The sequence below is a fragment of the Apiospora kogelbergensis genome (genome assembly GCF_038363985.1).
Source record: "Apiospora kogelbergensis strain CBS 113332 chromosome Unknown utg000003l_segment0_segment0, whole genome shotgun sequence".
Taxonomy (NCBI): domain Eukaryota; kingdom Fungi; phylum Ascomycota; class Sordariomycetes; order Amphisphaeriales; family Apiosporaceae; genus Apiospora; species Apiospora kogelbergensis.
The window spans coordinates 1,037,370-1,054,614 of NW_027117420.1; the positions used below are offsets into that span (position 1 = coordinate 1,037,370).

The 17,245-nt window shown below is 55.1% G+C and overlaps 6 protein-coding genes across 6 annotated transcripts; all 6 read left to right on the plus strand.

Annotated features, from left to right (window-relative positions):
• Positions 1–882: 882 nt before the first annotated feature.
• Positions 883–2,082, plus strand: PG998_005052 (uncharacterized protein; the record flags this gene model as incomplete). Its single annotated transcript, XM_066871870.1, has 3 exons — positions 883–1,350; positions 1,404–1,865; positions 1,936–2,082. 3 exons carry the CDS (start codon positions 883–885, stop codon positions 2,080–2,082), a joined length of 1,077 nt encoding a protein of 358 aa, XP_066731967.1.
• Positions 2,083–4,136: 2,054 nt separating this feature from the next.
• PG998_005053 (uncharacterized protein) lies at positions 4,137–5,918 on the plus strand (the record flags this gene model as incomplete). The annotated part of the gene is made up of 1 exon (XM_066871871.1): positions 4,137–5,918. One exon carries the CDS (start codon positions 4,137–4,139, stop codon positions 5,916–5,918), a length of 1,782 nt encoding a protein of 593 aa, XP_066731968.1.
• Positions 5,919–5,966: 48 nt separating this feature from the next.
• PG998_005054 (uncharacterized protein) lies at positions 5,967–7,312 on the plus strand (the record flags this gene model as incomplete). Its single annotated transcript, XM_066871872.1, has 2 exons — positions 5,967–6,063; positions 6,285–7,312. The coding sequence occupies 2 exons, from the start codon at positions 5,967–5,969 to the stop codon at positions 7,310–7,312; spliced, it is 1,125 nt and encodes a 374-aa protein (XP_066731969.1).
• An 837-nt stretch (positions 7,313–8,149) lies between these two features.
• On the plus strand, positions 8,150–10,695 carry PG998_005055 (uncharacterized protein; the record flags this gene model as incomplete). Its single annotated transcript, XM_066871873.1, has 2 exons — positions 8,150–8,293; positions 8,353–10,695. 2 exons carry the CDS (start codon positions 8,150–8,152, stop codon positions 10,693–10,695), a joined length of 2,487 nt encoding a protein of 828 aa, XP_066731970.1.
• Positions 10,696–11,032: 337 nt separating this feature from the next.
• On the plus strand, positions 11,033–12,202 carry PG998_005056 (uncharacterized protein; the record flags this gene model as incomplete). The annotated part of the gene is made up of 1 exon (XM_066871874.1): positions 11,033–12,202. One exon carries the CDS (start codon positions 11,033–11,035, stop codon positions 12,200–12,202), a length of 1,170 nt encoding a protein of 389 aa, XP_066731971.1.
• An 898-nt stretch (positions 12,203–13,100) lies between these two features.
• PG998_005057 (rhamnogalacturonase) lies at positions 13,101–14,821 on the plus strand (the record flags this gene model as incomplete). The annotated part of the gene is made up of 2 exons (XM_066871875.1): positions 13,101–14,669; positions 14,789–14,821. The coding sequence occupies 2 exons, from the start codon at positions 13,101–13,103 to the stop codon at positions 14,819–14,821; spliced, it is 1,602 nt and encodes a 533-aa protein (XP_066731972.1).
• Positions 14,822–17,245: the final 2,424 nt, after the last annotated feature.

Here is a 17,245-nt window from a genome sequence, read left to right on the forward strand (position 1 = left end):
AAGGGAACGCAGAAACCCAGGCTACCAGGACAGAAGAAACCCGAGCATCTGGATCTGCACCAGGCCAGGCTGGCAGGGGCGTCCGTCCCAAGACGCCGCTTTCCTCGTGGCGCCGGCTAGCGTCAGGTCCCCAAATCACCTACAATTTCCATTGTCTAGATTCTGCACAACCATCCAGAAACCATCTGCCATCTTGCCATCCGCCTCTTCCTATGCATAAACCGTGGCTTGGGGTCAGTCGACGTTAGCGCGAAGTCGCTCAATAGTCCCACGGACAACTCAACGCAATCGAGCCATCCCTCACCTAACCCCAAAGCAGAGTCCCAACCCGGTCCCGAACCAATGGCTCTGCCCAGGTCTAGCCCGGGCTGACCACGCCGGACCGTGACGGATTCTCAGCTCCCCACCGTCCAGCTTCTGGAGGCTGTAGTGCGGCCACTTTTCCTCGTGTCTTTGCACCTCCGCTGCGCGCTTGCGGGGGTATGGCCTGACATGGGCTAACCGCAGACGCCTTGCCCTGACAACATGTCGCCAGCCTGCTTGAGAGCTGCGCTTTGCTTTGCTTCTTCGGCCAACGGCACTATCGAGTCTCGACGCTGAACTGCCTGCTGGTGGACGAGGCCCAGACCAGAACCACCGAGCATGTGTTTTCCCCGGAGTCGGGTCCACGTCCTAGTCCACTTGATCGTGGATTCCAGGGAAACCCAGCGTCGCATCATGTATATAACGCAGATCATTTCCCGTCCAGAATCCCTTTCCTTCTCTCTCCAGACCAGCAAGCAATCCAATCAGCCCTCTCAAGCATCCAACAGCCCCGAAGCCTCTTAAGAGTCAACTTCTCTCTCAGCCCTGTCCATCCAATCCCACTCTCAATCCATCAAAATGAAGAGCTTCACTTTCGCCACTGTTGCCCTCGCGGCTGTTGCCCGGGCCCAGCTCCTCGACCTCGAGGAACTTGCCGATTCCGTCCCGGCTCCCGTCATCGAGTCCGTCCCCTTCGGTGGCAACGCCCAGGAGCTCACTCCCGTCTCCAGGCTCCGCTTCGCCAAGCGTGACTCGACCCCCGCCACCTGCCCATCTCAGGCCGTGGGCAAGGGGCCCGACTCCAACCCTCCCACCGATGTTGGTTTCCTCAATGACCCCGACTTTGCCGCCACTGCCAACGGTGCCGCCACCCCCGATGGCTACATCAACACTTTCAAGAACCTCCATGGCTCTATTGAGGGTGCTGGTTACAAGACTTTCCACACCGTGGACCGATACGACCCTGCTATCTGTGCTAAGGCCTGCGACACCACCATCGACGGTTGCAACGCTTTCAACATCTTCTATGAGCGCAACGGCCTCACCGTAAGTAACATAATCCACAGTCAAGTAGCATAGTGAAACTAAAATGTCCCTAGGCCACTGGCAAGGATTGCCCCAAGCCGTCTCCCACCACTATCATCAAGTGCACCTTCTGGACCGTCCCCGTCACGGCGGACCATGCTACCAACGTTGGCAACCTCGTCACCACCGACACCGAGAGCACCAAGGACTTCCACATCGTGATTTCCGCCTCCAACGGCTACCTCAGCAAGCGCTGGGACCCTCTTCCTGGCTACACCCAGCCCAACGGTCCCTTCGATGGCGCCATCAACGCCCCCAAGAACTGCGAGGGCACCGACACCTTCATTCGCTCGCAAACCTTCCCCATCTCTGCCTCGAGCTCTTACAAGCCTGAGAACTGCCAGAAGGCTTGCAACGACCAGGCCGATTACGAGCGCAAGCACCCCGTCGCTGGCAAGGCCCTCCGCACTTGCCAGTTCTTCAACTCCTACCTCCTCATGAAGAACGGCGTCGCTCAGAGCCAAGTCTGCTCCATGGTAAGAGCCCACTATCTTATTCCACCTCGTTCCTTGACTCCGGATTTGCTAACACGTCTTCCCCTTCCAGTACACCCAGGCCTGGGACTCCTCGCTTGCCACCAACTTCGGCCAGAAGCGAGGCAATGACCAGTACACCATTACCTTCAGCTTGACCTACACCAACCAGACCGACTCCGGCGTTCCCGCCACCTGCGCCGCCCCCACCTCCGAGTAAGCGGCCTTACCCCCACGCGTGATCCACCTGCTGGCCTCTGCGGCTTTCAGGCGGGGGGTGTTCACTATCACGACCTCTTTTGATTTTTTACCCTCGGAGCAACAATAGCGACTCTTTTTTTGGACACGAGCTCACTATTCTGGACATAATTTAGTGATGAGGACTGTTAATATGCTGGATTATATGGTTGCAAATATCTGTTATACGAATACATTATCAGCGGGCAAGAGCGTTCTATACTAGATCTCTTAGACATAATTACAAATAATACTCGCGCTTCTTCCTAATTATTGTGGCGACACTGGCGACTTGTGAAGTTTGGTCTTTAAATGTGAACTCTTGCCTTATAAAGTGCTACTAAATTTCAACCATGAAACAACTTCTTTAAAGCAGTTGTTGCAAAGCATCTCATTTTATCTCTAGTTAATGCTCCCATCCCATGCGAATGCGAATTGCAACTTCCACTTCACAAGCATAAACTAATTATGTAGCTTGAGAACTGTTGTTTTGCGATTGGTATTCTAATCAGATCCAACCAGTCGCTCATCAAGACTGTAAGTCTACCAACGCTAGGTTCGTCATCCATCAGTTACAGATCTGGTCCTTTCTCGCATTGTTTCATCCTCTTCCCGAGCTTTTTTTTTCTCATTGTACTGCTCCTTCCATATTGACTTTCGTTGAAAATAATCACAAGTTGGATCACTGCCCTCATCTCACTTCCTTCTTCTAATTCTCATTATCCAACTTTCATGGTAGATTTCCTTCCACCTATTCATCACTTTGTCATAGCAAAATCCCTCAGAACCACATTATCCGAGGCTCGACCATTTCAACCTCATACCCTCCAACATATTTCATTCATTCACATGTCTTTCAAATCCATTTCTTTCCAGCCTCACTTCACGAACTCCTCTCTCGGCTACTGCGGATTTCCTGTCCTATTACTGAACTAATTAGTCAGGCCCATATCATTTAAGGTATCGCCACCCCACGCCACCATGCCTAATATTATCAACATCGACCACCTTGGCGACCTGATCGTCAAAGTCCCTATGGAAGACGTGGCTAACACGGTTTAGAAGTATCGAGTCTACAAGCGAACGTTGTGTCAAATTTATATTGATATTAAGAGCGAGCTCTTCTCAGCCCCAAACAAAGTCGTGAAAGTTAAGACTGTCTACCCTAAAAAAAAACCGCTACTCTTAGCTTCAATGTTATAGATAGAACTTACGATGGATTTCACGGAAGGGACCATAATTAGTTTTTCCGTCCAGAGAGCAGATAGTCTACTGATCTACGATTGCCTTTAGCAAGGTTAAGTCTGACGCAGGCACATATGTTTTGTGATACATCTGGCTAAGAGGATTAAAGTAGTATCTGACGATTTTGATGGTAGGAGATCTGGAGTCAATGCTTTGATGGAATGGAGGGGGCTAGTTTTACCTCTAACATAGAAGAGTTTGTAACTAGCCTATGACACAAAACGTGGCTGATGTACATTCCTTGGCTATTCTCGCCACCACCCGTTCTTGAGATTCCTGGCCACATTCCTGCCTTCCACTTATCAATTCTTTGTCTTATCAGAAGTATCACATGCTTGTGGACCGTGAAGAATGTCCCCGCCTTTACTCACTTCATTGCATGAGTCCAGGCTCGGCCCGGCGAAAGGCCGCCGGTGTTCCGTTAAAATGAAGGGGCAGGGCCTTGACTCTCCGGTATCCAGAAAATATAGGCTAGAACAACACGGTCACGGACTTAGATGGTTAGTAGGGGCTGGGTTAGCCTTATTATCAGCAACAAGGTTTCGTCGTAGTAGCTACAGGTTAGCTATATATTCCGTACTGTCTGCTGATCCTGTATAGTTACTTGTTACTCAAGCTTGATTCTCGCCTTGGTAGCTACCCCTGAGTGGCATAGCTATAGTAGTAGGGCTTCGTTTTACAGATACTGTCTTGATTTATGTCAATCTAAACGGAATGGCTTTGATACGAGCTCAAGTGGCCTTTCTGGTGGCTTCATGCCTTGTCAGTCAGGCCATTGGCTTGCCCAAGAACATGGCCTCTTCGATGACTGCTACTGAGTCCGCCACCCACAGCATCGTGACTGATCACGTTACTCAAACCCATCACACACTCGTCACCGATACACTCTGTGCCAAATCTGCCGAAGTCCGCCTCCCCAGAATTGAAATCGACATCAATATCAACGGACATATCGGCCAGAATGCGTTTCGTCCTGACCCTCCCGTGGCAAACCTCGGCGCCCTTGCCCCAGCCACGCAGACTACTGGGCCTTTGACGAACGACTATGGCCCATCCCTCCCACAAAGTCCAGTCTTACCTATTGACTCCTCAAGCACCTATCCACCGGCTTCCACATTCACCACGGCTCCGTCTACCGTGCCGCCATCGCTTGCTCTAGACCAAGTCTCTGGTGCGGCTGATGTCCATCCCGAGAGTCCCCTCGTGACGTTGCAGCCAGCGATCCACTGGGATTGTGACGTTGACGATTTGGAAAACCTGAGACCCGATGAGAGCCACTCTGTGTACTATAATCCCGCCGGCGGTGTCGCAGACGCCAAAGCGAAGCATCAGTATGCCTGGGTTAGATCTAACCATTCCCACCCCACCGTGCTCCTTGAGCATTCCGCCTACATCCAATACACCCGATGTCAGACTGACGGACTCCTCATCTCGTTCACAACGCTCGAAGCGGCTAAGTTCTGCCAACGGAACTGGCCTTCTCAGATACTCTTGTCAACTTACACGACGCAATGCACCGGGGCAGGCGCAGGCACCGGGGCCCAGGTCTATTTCCTCACATCCAGCATCGTTTTCAATGGGTTAGATGCCATCATTGTTGCCATCGAGGTTACCCTACAAGAGGCCGTAACCGATATCGACCTCTCCTGGGGCCAATACCAGCCCCGTGGCAAGAATGAGTCATCTTCAGGCGCCGGCGCCGGCTCCGGCTTTGGCTCCGGCAGCAGTGGTGAGCCTCCAGGCGGACCTACCGCTAAGCCAGACGCGGGAGACTCTACACACTCTGACGGCGGCTGTGGCGCACCACCCGCACCTACCCTTAGCGGGCTCCCCGCCGCGGCCTGCGGCCCCGTGTTTGATGACGCCCTGGATAAGATGCTAGGCTTCGTACCTTTCACCAAAGAAGACTTCCCGTCCTCTATCAAAGATATCGCTCCCAAGATCGCTGACGTCAATGCCGAAGACTACGATGAGATCAATGTAGCAGATACAAGCAGAGAGATAAAGCGACGTGTATTGCACAAGAGATTCAACCCATTCAATAAGATCGCCCGGACCGTGGCAAAAAGTGCCAAGGGCGTCGTCAAGACGGCCACCAAGGCAGTCAAGCAGACGGCGGCGGCGGTCGTCGAGGGCGCCAAGAAAGTAGCCCATGTTGTGGTGGACGCCGTTTCTTCTTTAGCGAACCCCAAGGTCGACAAGACGTTTCCCGTCGATCTGGGGCCAAAGAAGCTTGTTGATTCGCCCTTTGGACCGGCGTTCCAGCTATACAAGAAGGAGAAGGAGAACAAAGCCGGCGCCGCCTCGGGCGCTATCGGGCTCTACTGCGTGGACTGCAAAGTCAAGGGAAAGATCCACGTCGGCGGCCAGCTGTCCTTCTCCCTCCTCGGCGGGGGCCTTACCAAGGGCCAGCTTGGACTGGATGGGAACATCGATGCCGGCCTCTTCCTTGGCTTGGAGGCGGAGGCCAGATATAACCGGGAATTCAAAACGCCCATTGCTAGCGTGGGTATCCCCGGCCTGACTATCCCCAACATCGTTACCGTCGGCCCGGTGCTCAAGCTCGATGCCTAGCTGGACATCGCCATTGCCGCCGGTGGGAAGGTCTTGACTGGTACCCATATGACCATCGACGACTTTGGCGCAAGCCTAGATATTGTGAGCGGCAAGTCCTCGGCCAGCTTCAAGCCTGTTTTCAAGAACCGGTTTGAGGCCTCAGGTGAGATTAGCGCCGAAGCAGGCCTTGGGCTTCCCATTACTGTGAGTTCCAATTACCTCGCGCTTATAGGAGCATCAAGGTCACGTACTTAGATCTAATACTTCCGCAGGTTGGAGTTGGACTAGACATTCCGGTCATTAAGTTTAGTAAGCTTGTAGCCGTCATTGACAAGCCATCCATCAGGTTCTCGGCAAATTATGCCTTTAGTACAACGGACACAGCCCTTGCCTGCAACAACGGTGTTTCCTACGCGGTAAATTTGGCCAACGATCTGACGTATGACTTGTTCGGGGTGAAGCAAGGCGATATTTGGAAGTACAAGTCCGGTGACCTGGTTTCCGGATGCAAGCAGCTCGGCGGATCGCCCATCAAAACGCAGACTGCGAGCAGCACAAGTATGACCAGCACAACAGGATCGGTTGAGGCCGCCTCAACCTCCAGCATGAGCGCAGCAACGGGATTCACAGCCATTATAGAGCAGAACACAGCTACCTCAAAGCCATCGTCGACTCCCACTACGGGCGCCACAGACAACACAGAAGGGAAAGGGGTGGTTGCTCGACGCCAAGCGACTCCTGAGAGCAACAACACCAACCCCGTCGTGCCCGACTTGACTCTGGACGACGGTTACGCGAACGGAACAAGCGCCTACAACGAGAGCGACTACCTGAGCAACGCCGACTACGATGAGATGCTCAAGCAAGCCGGCGCAGAAGACGGAGACAAAGACAACACTGACGGCAGCGTCTACGTGCAGCTCCGCGACGAGACAGGCCAGTACCTCTTGTCAACAGACGCTTCCGGCACCTTTAATCTCGTCCCTGCCGACGCCGCGGACGCAGACAAGACGCTGGTGAGCTACGACAACGTGACAACGGAAGACGTCGAGGGCCGGCTGTTTCATTACTTCCCCGACACCATGAAAGCCTTCGGTGTATCGCGGTTCCGGCTCGCGGGCACCGAGGACTGGCCGCGCACGGCGAACGTGATCGCGTTGGCACCCGTCAACTATGGCGAGTTGGCGGACACGCCAGGCGTGTATGTGGCCGCCGACACACAGGGGAACTTTTTCTACACGATCGTATGCAACATCCAGGGTCGACCGTCCAAGGTGTTCCTCGTGGACGACCCGTCGGAGAAAAGGCTGGAGTCGCTGAAGACACAAAAGGACCTGCAGTGGACCGTGGTGGGCGGTGTCGTCGAGGAGTGTTTCCCGATCGCGTTCATGAGCAAAGGGCCGGGGCTGTGAGCTATTAATAGCCCTTTGACGGGACTAGACATTTCAGGGGGTGGGGGCTGCTGGGGACAAAGCGGGCGGTTATCGCGAATCGCGATTGTGGGCATGACATGTATATATAAGTGTGTGTGTGATATACTGGGGATTTCAAACCTGAGCAATAAATGATTATGTCCTATGAATCCAGCACAATCCCACTATTTCCGTGGGTTCTCGGCTGCAAGGGTGAGTGAGAGATTAGGCCGGCGTCATTAGTGCTGACGGGCAACACCCAATCACCACCATTCCTCCTCGACTAGCAGCAGCGCTTGTCAGCACCAAGGGAGACAAAGGTCATGAAGTTTTTGAAAATTTCCCACACCAGCGCGCGAAGTGCGGGAAGTTTGGCCAGGAAGGATTCTAGGGGCATTCTGCTTGCCGGCGGCGCCTTGCCGTTAGCCGTCTGCGAATCGTCACTGGAAATTGGTGGATGGCCGTTTGCTGCAGTCCTTGTCTAAAGTGCCTGTGCAAGACCCGGTCCGACCCCTGCTTGCTCCTTAGCTGCTTTCTCATCAACCCGAGCCTTACGGTTCTGCTCACAAGGCTCGACGACAATTTGGCCCCCAAAGCCGCCTCGAGGACCCCATTAATGGACAGCGATGTATACTCTAGTGTTCGGCAGGGGTGAGGAGCAGGGGTGACACTCAGCTCGGTCCAGCAAAGAACTCTGCCAGAGCCTCGCGGCGTAGAACAGTATCCATCTGAAAGCATTTAAGCAAGCCATGTAGCCTTTTCCGCTTGTTCTGGCTTTACCTTGGCTCCGTCTGGTGGACATGCACTCGATCCCATCCGCTCGTTGACCTCGCAACCATGTCGCAACACGACGTTGAGCTGAGACAGCGTATGTCTTCGGCCGGGATGTACTCGCCTCTCGGCGACACACACCATGGCCTGAATCCCGTATCCCCGCCGGATCCGTCCCACGCCAGCCGCCGATTCTCGCAGTACTCCCAGGTTCCTCAAGCGCACGACGATGACACCCCTCTGGTACCAGGCCACTGTTGCATCAACAGGGCTCGTCTCGTGCTTCCTCCTATTCCTTCCCTAAGACCGATTATGCGCATATTCAAGGCCAAGATGGCACCCACAAGACGGAGGCAGAAAGCCTACACGCCTTTGGCGTGCCAAAGAAAGTACTCGAGACAAGCTGGGTGCGCTTCTTCCAGAGCTGGCCGGTTCACCTCACAGCGTTGGCCGCGACGGCCGCCGTCACCTACATCGGCTCGGCGCGGGTGTTCTGGTATCCTGAAGAGGGGCCCATGGTCTTGGGCCAGCAGCTCACCCACGACATCACATCCAACCTGCTCCAGCTCGTGGCCAAGGTGCACGAGATCATGATCATATTTTCTCTCTCGGCCATCGCCTTGTCCATGTTTCGCCGCCGTCTGGTGGGCGATGGTATCCGGCTCGGCTTCCTTACCGGCGGTTACCGTGTCGGCGACCTGGCCTATCTCGCCAGCCCCTCCTTCTGGCATCAGGGCTTAGACAATACGAGGCCCTGGGAAGTCCTCCTCTGTGGTTTCTTGGTCTTTGCCACCATTATGTCAACCCTTGTAGGCCCGGTATCTGCCGTACTCTTGGTCCCTGCATTAGGTTGGTTTGATTACGCCCCTGGGACCGCATTTAGCAACATCGCATCACCCATCATATATTGGAGACGTCAAGACCTCGTCTGGGCTCCTACAATGGAGGTCACAAGAAACACGAAGCGGTGTGTGAGATCGTCTGGCATATACTTGAGTGTGTGCCCTGCGAGAGGCTTCCGCGAAATCAACGAGTGGGTCAAGGACTGGCCCGCCACCGACTTGAGCAGCCCCCTTTTGTTCCAATCTACCACGTCAAGTATCGGTCGACGCTTGGAGTTTGCCCAGGCCGGTCCCGACCGGTCGGTAACTCTCAGCACGACTCCCTCCGACTTCCTTCTCCATAGCATTGGACTCTTCCAGAACTACATAGGCATCACCAACGTTGGCGAAGTGTCGGGCAACTCCCGATATCGGCTAGCTACCCGAGGAGAGTCCACCGTCCAGGGTACCAAGTTTTCATCAGTACTCTACCAGCCGATGGTGCAGTCAAAGTGTAATGTCTATGACCTGGACGACTTCATGAAGACCGATAAGGTATTTTACCCTACCAAGGACTTCAACTGCATGGGCGACAAGGACTGTCAAAGTCGTAAAGACATACCGCGTCAGCTCGAGCCCAAGAAGTCTAGGTTCAAGGACGGAAAGGTGGAGGAGGATGTCACCAGCTTCTTCAGCGAAACAAACTCATCCGTGGTATACATCGCCGGGAAGATTACAGAGCCCGTCGTCGGGCAGGCGGGACCCAAGGTCTATCTCTGCAACATGATTGCAAGTTGGATGCCGGCCCAGTACTCCACAGACCAAACTGTCAGCAGTGTGCTCCAGTCGACCATGAACTCGGCCGACAGTATGCAAGCAGCCTTCGCCAACAAGAACCCAGCTACCCCTGACCTTCAGGGTCGCGTTGTGCGATTCAATGACGGATGGCTAAAGCTGCTAAGCCCGATGATCAACCAGACGGGCACATACCGATGGACGTCGCTTGACGCGCTCACGGAGCACTTCAGCTCGTCGAAAGACGCCAACGGCAACGACAAAAACGCCAACGACTCGGGCCAGCCACGCACGGGCGATGGGACGGCACTCGAGACCTTCCTGGCCAAGGTGTTCGGGGTCTATCTGACGGAGGGGCTGGCCCGGACCTCAACGCAGCACGACACGATGGTGAAACTTCGGGAGGACGCCACGGTTCTATCATACGCCAACCTGAACAAACAGCATCATCCGAGACTGAGCGTCAGCAACATCACGGCCGTCGACGACAAGACCCATGTGCACGACGCCCTGCAGAACAAGACCGTCAACATGAGCCTCGACGCCTACAAGGAGTTTCTGGGCAGCATGCTCCCCATCAACATCGAGGCCGAGCGGTACGGGTACGGGACGGGCCAGCAGCGCAAGACGCTGCACTTCGCGCAGGCCATTATGGGCATATACGTGGGGACCGTGGTACTTTACGCGGCGGCAATCGCCGTAGGCCACGTGCTCGAGCTTTGTCACCTGCGCAGCCGCCACGGGCACCGCATCCGCGTCCTGAGCGTCGCGGCCTGGGACGACCTGCAAGGGCTCATCATGCTTGCGCTCAAGACGCCCGCGCCCGGTGGGGATTTGATGGATGCGGGGGCGGGAGTCACGTCGACCCGGACTTGGAAGAAGGTTGTGAGGGCTCGCGCTGACGAGCTGGATCGCGTGCAGCTCGTCCTGGACGAGGGCGATGGTGCACCGACGACGCACAGGTTGGATGAAACGGGCAAGGCGCGGTATTATTAAACGCGAGACACAAAAAGGCTAGTGAACTTAGACAGTCTCGGTAGGGTTACCGGTTTGTAGAAAATGCAAATAGATATGTTTAATCGTTACTCAATCAATCCCCGGTTGAAGTATCACGGCCCAATCCAGGGCGTAGGTAGATCTGCAAGCTGAAAAGACGACCAGGTCGCAGTTTCCGGGTACCTGACTTAGGTAATAGAATACTTAGGTGGGGCACGTGGAGGAGGTAGAAGAAAATTACAGAAGACACAAGCAGCCCCGAGACTTGCGACACACGAACACCGGATTTGGACCTGCGATTTCGAACAGCCTGCCTCTCCGAGAAACCGAGCAGAACATGGCGACCGCCAGCACTCCTACGGGCGCAAGCGACGCCCTTGAGAAGATCGTGCAAACAGCGAGCGCACTCATCTCCCAGTTCGAGCCGCTCCTACACGCGGCCGCGACCGACAAAACTTCTTCGGTGGTGACTACCCCGCCATCATCGCTATCCACCCCGCAGTCGCAGACCATCGATGCCCTGTCTCTCGCCCACGACTCGGCCAGTCTTATCAGAGCCCACAGCACCAAGATCTCCCTGCTGATAATCAACGAACCCTTTACGCCTTCTGCCGTGGTCAAGGTGCTCAAGGAGCTCGTCGGCGGCCCCATCCCGGGTATTGCGTCTGCGGTACAGGCCTGCGACGCCGACAGATATACGGCTGTCGCGCGCCAAGATCTGGCATGGAGGTGCTACCGGGTTCTGAAAGAGCTGAAGACTTTGGTCGACGTAATACCGCTGAACGGCAAGGTCCTGCCACCGGAGAAGAAGAATGGAGTCCAAGGCGGGTTGGGAAGCATGACGGTTACCGGTGTCATCTGGGCAGCCTGTGACGATGTGATACTTCTGAAGAATCTTGGCATAGCAGGCTTGCTGGTGAAGAAAGTGGAGCAGTATAGGGACACCCTGAAAGACGTGCTTGATGAGCTTAAAGAGTGGAAGGAAGAGGGCGAGGAAGCCGATGATGAAGACGAGGAAGACGAGGTTGAATACGTCGCCCACCAGCTTGATGCGACGAGCCTGTCTGTGCAAGATACCCAGGATGCACTAGACGACCTCATGAGCACAAGGCATATACCAAAGGACGATCCGGACAAAGTGGGCGAGCGGCTGGATTCATGCCTCAAGAGGCTCCGCCTGACGACCTTGCTGTATTCGGCCGTTGTCAAACGGAGGCTCAAGACTCTACCGGCATTACCGGCCTCGGCCGGTAGCCCAATTGTGCGCCGGCTGGATGAGTTTATCCCTATACTCCGGCGACTCCCCAACAAATTCAATGAATTGGCCTGCGCATTCTACGAGCTGGAGCCTGGCCCGATTGACGATGCCATGGATGCGTGCTTCTTCGACGCCTTTGCCGTGTCCGAGATGCTGATGAAGTCTTGGGCTGGGCAGAAGGACGAGTTCACAGAATGGGCCGAGAAGTACCAAGTCAGCATCAAGAAGCCGGAGGAGACAGCAGCATAGTCCGCCGCAGTACTATCACTCGAAATGCAATCTACTTGTCCCGCGAAACCTAAGCCTCCCTCACAACCTGCAGACGCGTGTGCCCACAATGGAAGCAGCCAGTTCATCATGTTCAATCGGATCAGCAGCTGACGATGTAGTCTGAGGACCGCAATAGTTGCGCGCAATGAGCCAATGAGCCTCATGCGGTGTGAGGCATGCCTGCGATGTGTTTTTGCTGTTGTGTGGTTCGGTCGCGTTTGTCCACCAACCATTAGAACCGTGTATTGCGCCCCGGGCGAAACGACGGTGGTATGGATAAATCATACCACCCTGCCCCCCGTCGCGAGGTCTTCCGCAACAGGCAAGGGCCGCAAGGGCGCAGTTCAATGCAGGGACGTGCTGCACAAACTCACTCACCTGCCCGATATCCCATTCGGCACTCAACGGCCTCGATCTCAATTCCCATCAATCATTTCATCCGTACCAAGGCGAAACTCGCTGCAATGCAACAGGCACTAGGTGATCCCGTAGTTTGACCTGCTTGACGTGGTGAGTTGACCGACTCGCGCCGTCCCTCCGTTGCCTCTTTTGGCAAATTGCCCATACAAGGCCTACGGCCTACCAGCTTAGGGGGCACACACATCCCTTGTTCGCTCCACTGACAATGCTGTGATTCCGCCAATCAACGCAGCGTCCTCTAATTGCCGTAAACCGGGACTTGGCCTGCTTCACGACCAATTCCGGGGCCATACACCTGCAATTCGCAGCAGGTGGGACAAGAAGGCGTGCGCATCGGCATATGGTCAATCTATGTATAAGTTGACGAAAGCTCGCAAACCGGCGACATGATGGCTTCGTTCCGGCTCACTTCCCTACGCTTAAGTCTGGGAACCCTCGTCACAGACTTGTTGTGACCATGCTTCTCCAGGTGCCCTGCTTGGCGGTCCTCGCCTTCGCCTCTTCTGCCTTCGCTGCCTTTGGATTCACAAAGTCGGGCAACAACTACGTCGTGGATGCAGGCTCGAGCAACCCCCTCACTTTCACCGTCAACGGGGGAAGCTGCGATATCACGTCGATCAAGTTCCGTGGCGTTGAACTGCAAGACCGCCAAGGCAGTCACATCTCCTCGGGTCTCGGATCGGCGACCGTCAGCGCCACCACCATCAACAACCAGTATGTCAAGATCACTTGCCAGACGTCGACCTTGACGCACTACCTGGTGGTCAGGTCTGGAGACAGCACCATCCACATGGCCACCTATATCTCGGCCGAGCCATCCATTGGCGAGCTGCGGTTCATCGCGCGGCTCAATTCGGCACAGTTGCCCAGCGAGTATCCCTACGGGGCTGTGTCTACCACGTCTGGCAGTTCATCCACCGTCGAGGGCTCAGACGTCTTCGTTGTGAACGGGCAAACGCGGTCCAAGTTCTACTCCAGCACCCGTTTCATCGACAAGGACGCCCAGTGTGTCTTTGGCGGCTCGGACCAGATGCATGTCTGCATGCTCACCCCGCAACCAGAGTCTTCGTCGGGCGGCCCGTTCTTCCGGGATATCGAGTCCAATAACGCCGGGGCTGCGACCAACCTGTACAATTACATGAACAGCGGCCATGTCCAAACCGAAGCATGGCGCACCAACGTCCTGCACGGGCCTTACATGATGACCTTTTCCCGCTCGGGTGTGCCCACTGCCAAAGGATTTGATGACTCTTTCTGGGGCCAGCTCAATGTGCAGGGATATGTGCCGAAGGGCTCTCGTGGTTATGTGTCGGGCACTGCCTCGGGCGTCGCAAGCAAGTTTGAGACCGTCATCCACTGGTACAACTCGGCCGCCCAGTACTGGACCAAGGCCTCTTCTAACGGCGCCTTCACTTCGCCAGCCATGAAGCCAGGTACCTACACCATGGTCCTATACCAGACCGAGTACAAGGTCGCCAGCGCCAGTGTCACCGTGTCAGCTGGGCAGACGAAGAACCAGAACATCGCCAGCTCGCTTCCCGCCCGCAACACCGTGTGGAGCATCGGAGACCTCGACGGCCAGCCGACCGGCTTCCTCAACGCGGACAAGCAGCAGCGCATGCACCCCTCGGACTCGCGCATGGCCGCCTGGAAGCCCGTGACCTACACGGTGGGCTCCTCGTCCGTCGGCCAGTTTCCGATGGCGCTATTCAAGAGCGTCAACGACCCCGCCACCATCAAGTTCAACCTGAACTCGATCCCTGCGGGCGCCGCCACGCTCCGCGTCGCCACTACGCTCTCGTTCGCCGGCGCACGCCCGGGCGTCAAGGTCAACAACTGGAGCGCCACCACGCCCGCCTCGCCGCCCAAGATCGACAGCCGCGGCGTCACCCGCGGCGCTTATCACGGCAACAACGAAGTCTACGACTTCAGCATCCCCGCCGGCACACTCGTCGCTGGAGCCAATACTGTCGTCATCAATGCTGTTTCCGGTAGCAGTGGGGCTACCTTCTTGTCTCCCAACTTCGTAAGTTCCTGCTCCTGCTCTTGCACCGTCCCCCACCCCCTTCTGCTTCTCTCCCATCGCCGCCAGCTGGCTGTTTTCCTTGTATCATCTCGATTAATATGTTGGGGTTGTGTCAACAGATCTTTGATTCCGTCGAGCTCTTCACGAACTAGACTTTGTGAAGCGGAGAGTTGTTGACACTGTAACATCTGGCAATGTAGATCTTCGACAGCATTGAGCTCTTCACGGCAGGATCTGGCAACGAAAACGGCAATGGGGGAGAAGGTGGGAACTCACCCCGCCCACGACTACGACGGCTCAACAGCCTCCGCCTGCTGCCACTACCACCACCACAGCCCCCGGCTCGCAGCAGACTCAGTTTGGTCAATGTGGGGGTCTCGGGTACACCGGACCTACTGTGGTAAGTACTACCTAGTCTCACTGTGTTCATATAGCAGGAGGACAAGATAAGTAGCCATTGGTGTATGCTGACTACCGTGCCCTCCCAATAGTGCGCAAGCCCCTTCACATGCACCGTCTCTAACGACTGTAAGTCCAAGCCAGGGAATCAGGGGCCATCACGCTTGTCGAGTTACTAACATCGTTCCAGGGTACTCACAATGCGTATGAGGGGCAATTCTAGGTGGGAGTCGAAGGCGTCTCGGCACATTATGTCGAGATGTCGATGTTAGATGGCAAAGGGTACACATTACATCAGAGCATGCTTAATTAATATTATTACGCTTGCTCTGCAAGACCAGAGTTTCTTCCTCCATCGAGCTTTCCAATCATGGCAAGCCGTCAATCCATGTGGATTGTCACATTCCTAGTTTCAAGCGTGGTGCCGCTCTAACGGGGGAAATCTGAATGGTAGAAAGTCCGACTGCCCTGTTCGGCAGACGAAGCAGAGCCCACAAGAAAGACAATTGCCCGTTCATCCGACCGAGGCAGATGATGATAAATACATATGTATCCAATTACTTTGGCTGTGGGGGTCCAAGATAGCGGCATGCTCGAATATCAAGGACCAACTATATGCAGGCCGTGCACTAGTCACTGCATGTACCTCTTCCCATGTTGTCTTTCGATTCATGAATTTAGGATTTGACAGGCCGCGATCTGCCATGGAGTGACGGACACTGCGGGAAGGAGGCGTGGTCCAATAGTGGCCAATGCCCTGACCAGACGGGACTGAGTCTTGGTTCGTGAAGAACTCTGGCGTTGCCTATTCAAGTTGGCTCTGCTGGGCAAGGATGGGCAAAACTCATCTAATGTTTGATGAGCCAGGGCTGTTGGCAAGCTCTCAATCAAGGCCACGCGGGCACGTGGCAGGGGTGTAATGAGCGAGGCTCGTTGGACGACAGGCCTCGAACGGCATCCTCCGCAAAGCATAAACAAGCATAATCCCGATCCGCGTCCATCTCTACCACTCTATTGACCCGCTCACCCTTCCGTCTTCCGAATGAAACTTACATAGCTGGTTGACAAGGTTCCCCTACGGTTGCCATAGCAGTTCGCACCTTTGATGCGCATGTATCGTTTCTTGCCCATTTGTTTCCCCTCTTCGCCTTTCCTCTCTGTCTCCATGTCGCGAAGCCGAGTTGCGGATCTGACGATAGACTGCAGTTCGAAAATCTGTGTCGGAGCTTTGTGCTTCTGAGATCGATATAGCGCCATGCACGATGCATCAATATTCCCCGCAGCGTACTTTTTTTTCTCGATTTCAATGGTCTCAACCGTCCATCGGGCTTTGCTGGTTGCCTAGAAGTAAGCTTACGATGATGTTATGGAGAATATCCAACTCCATGCCGAGTATTGCACTTGTTTCAAAACATCGTGGCCATAGGCTGCAACCCTTCACGCTTGCCTGCAATAGGGAAGATTGCCGAGTCAGCTCGGACCTCAACCAGAATTGCGTGAAGAATCCTGCGAACACCACCATCTGCCGTCTCCACCACACACGTCCTGTCTTCAAGGCACTTTTCCTCAATCGACGGCGCGTGCAGCGAAGCGTTGCAACTACTCCGCACGCTGGGTATCGTTCGTCCCATCGCAGTTTATCTCGGGTTGTATCATCATATGCCCGAACCGTTGCAGTAATGCACCGCAAATCCCCCGCGGATGCAACCGGTCGTCACACTGATCGCGTCTCTGCGTAGTATTGATCTACGCCGTCATTCTCTTATCTGCTACGCCTTCTGTATGTATGCGAACCACCCCCGTCGTCGCTGGCATCATGATCACACCATCACACCGCCCGCCACGGCACGACCGCGTTTTGTTCGGGCCATTCCCATTGACTCCATCCATCCAATCCTAGCTTATGTATACTGTCGAGGCCCTGCCGCAGGAGACAGCGGCCCTGCGCAATGTCGGCCTATCTCGACTAATATGTATGCATGTGTGTACGTGGTGGGCTTGAGCAGGTCCATCTGCAATATTCTTTTTGGTGGTCCTGCTCCGTAGTGGGGAGCCTCGTCTGGTCTGGACAAGGCCAAGACGAGATCAAAGCGCGCCGCCCGTCAAGCCTGCATGGCCATCCGCATGGTCCACGAGGATCATCCTCGGGCTTTGCTTGTCATCCCATGTTTGTCTTC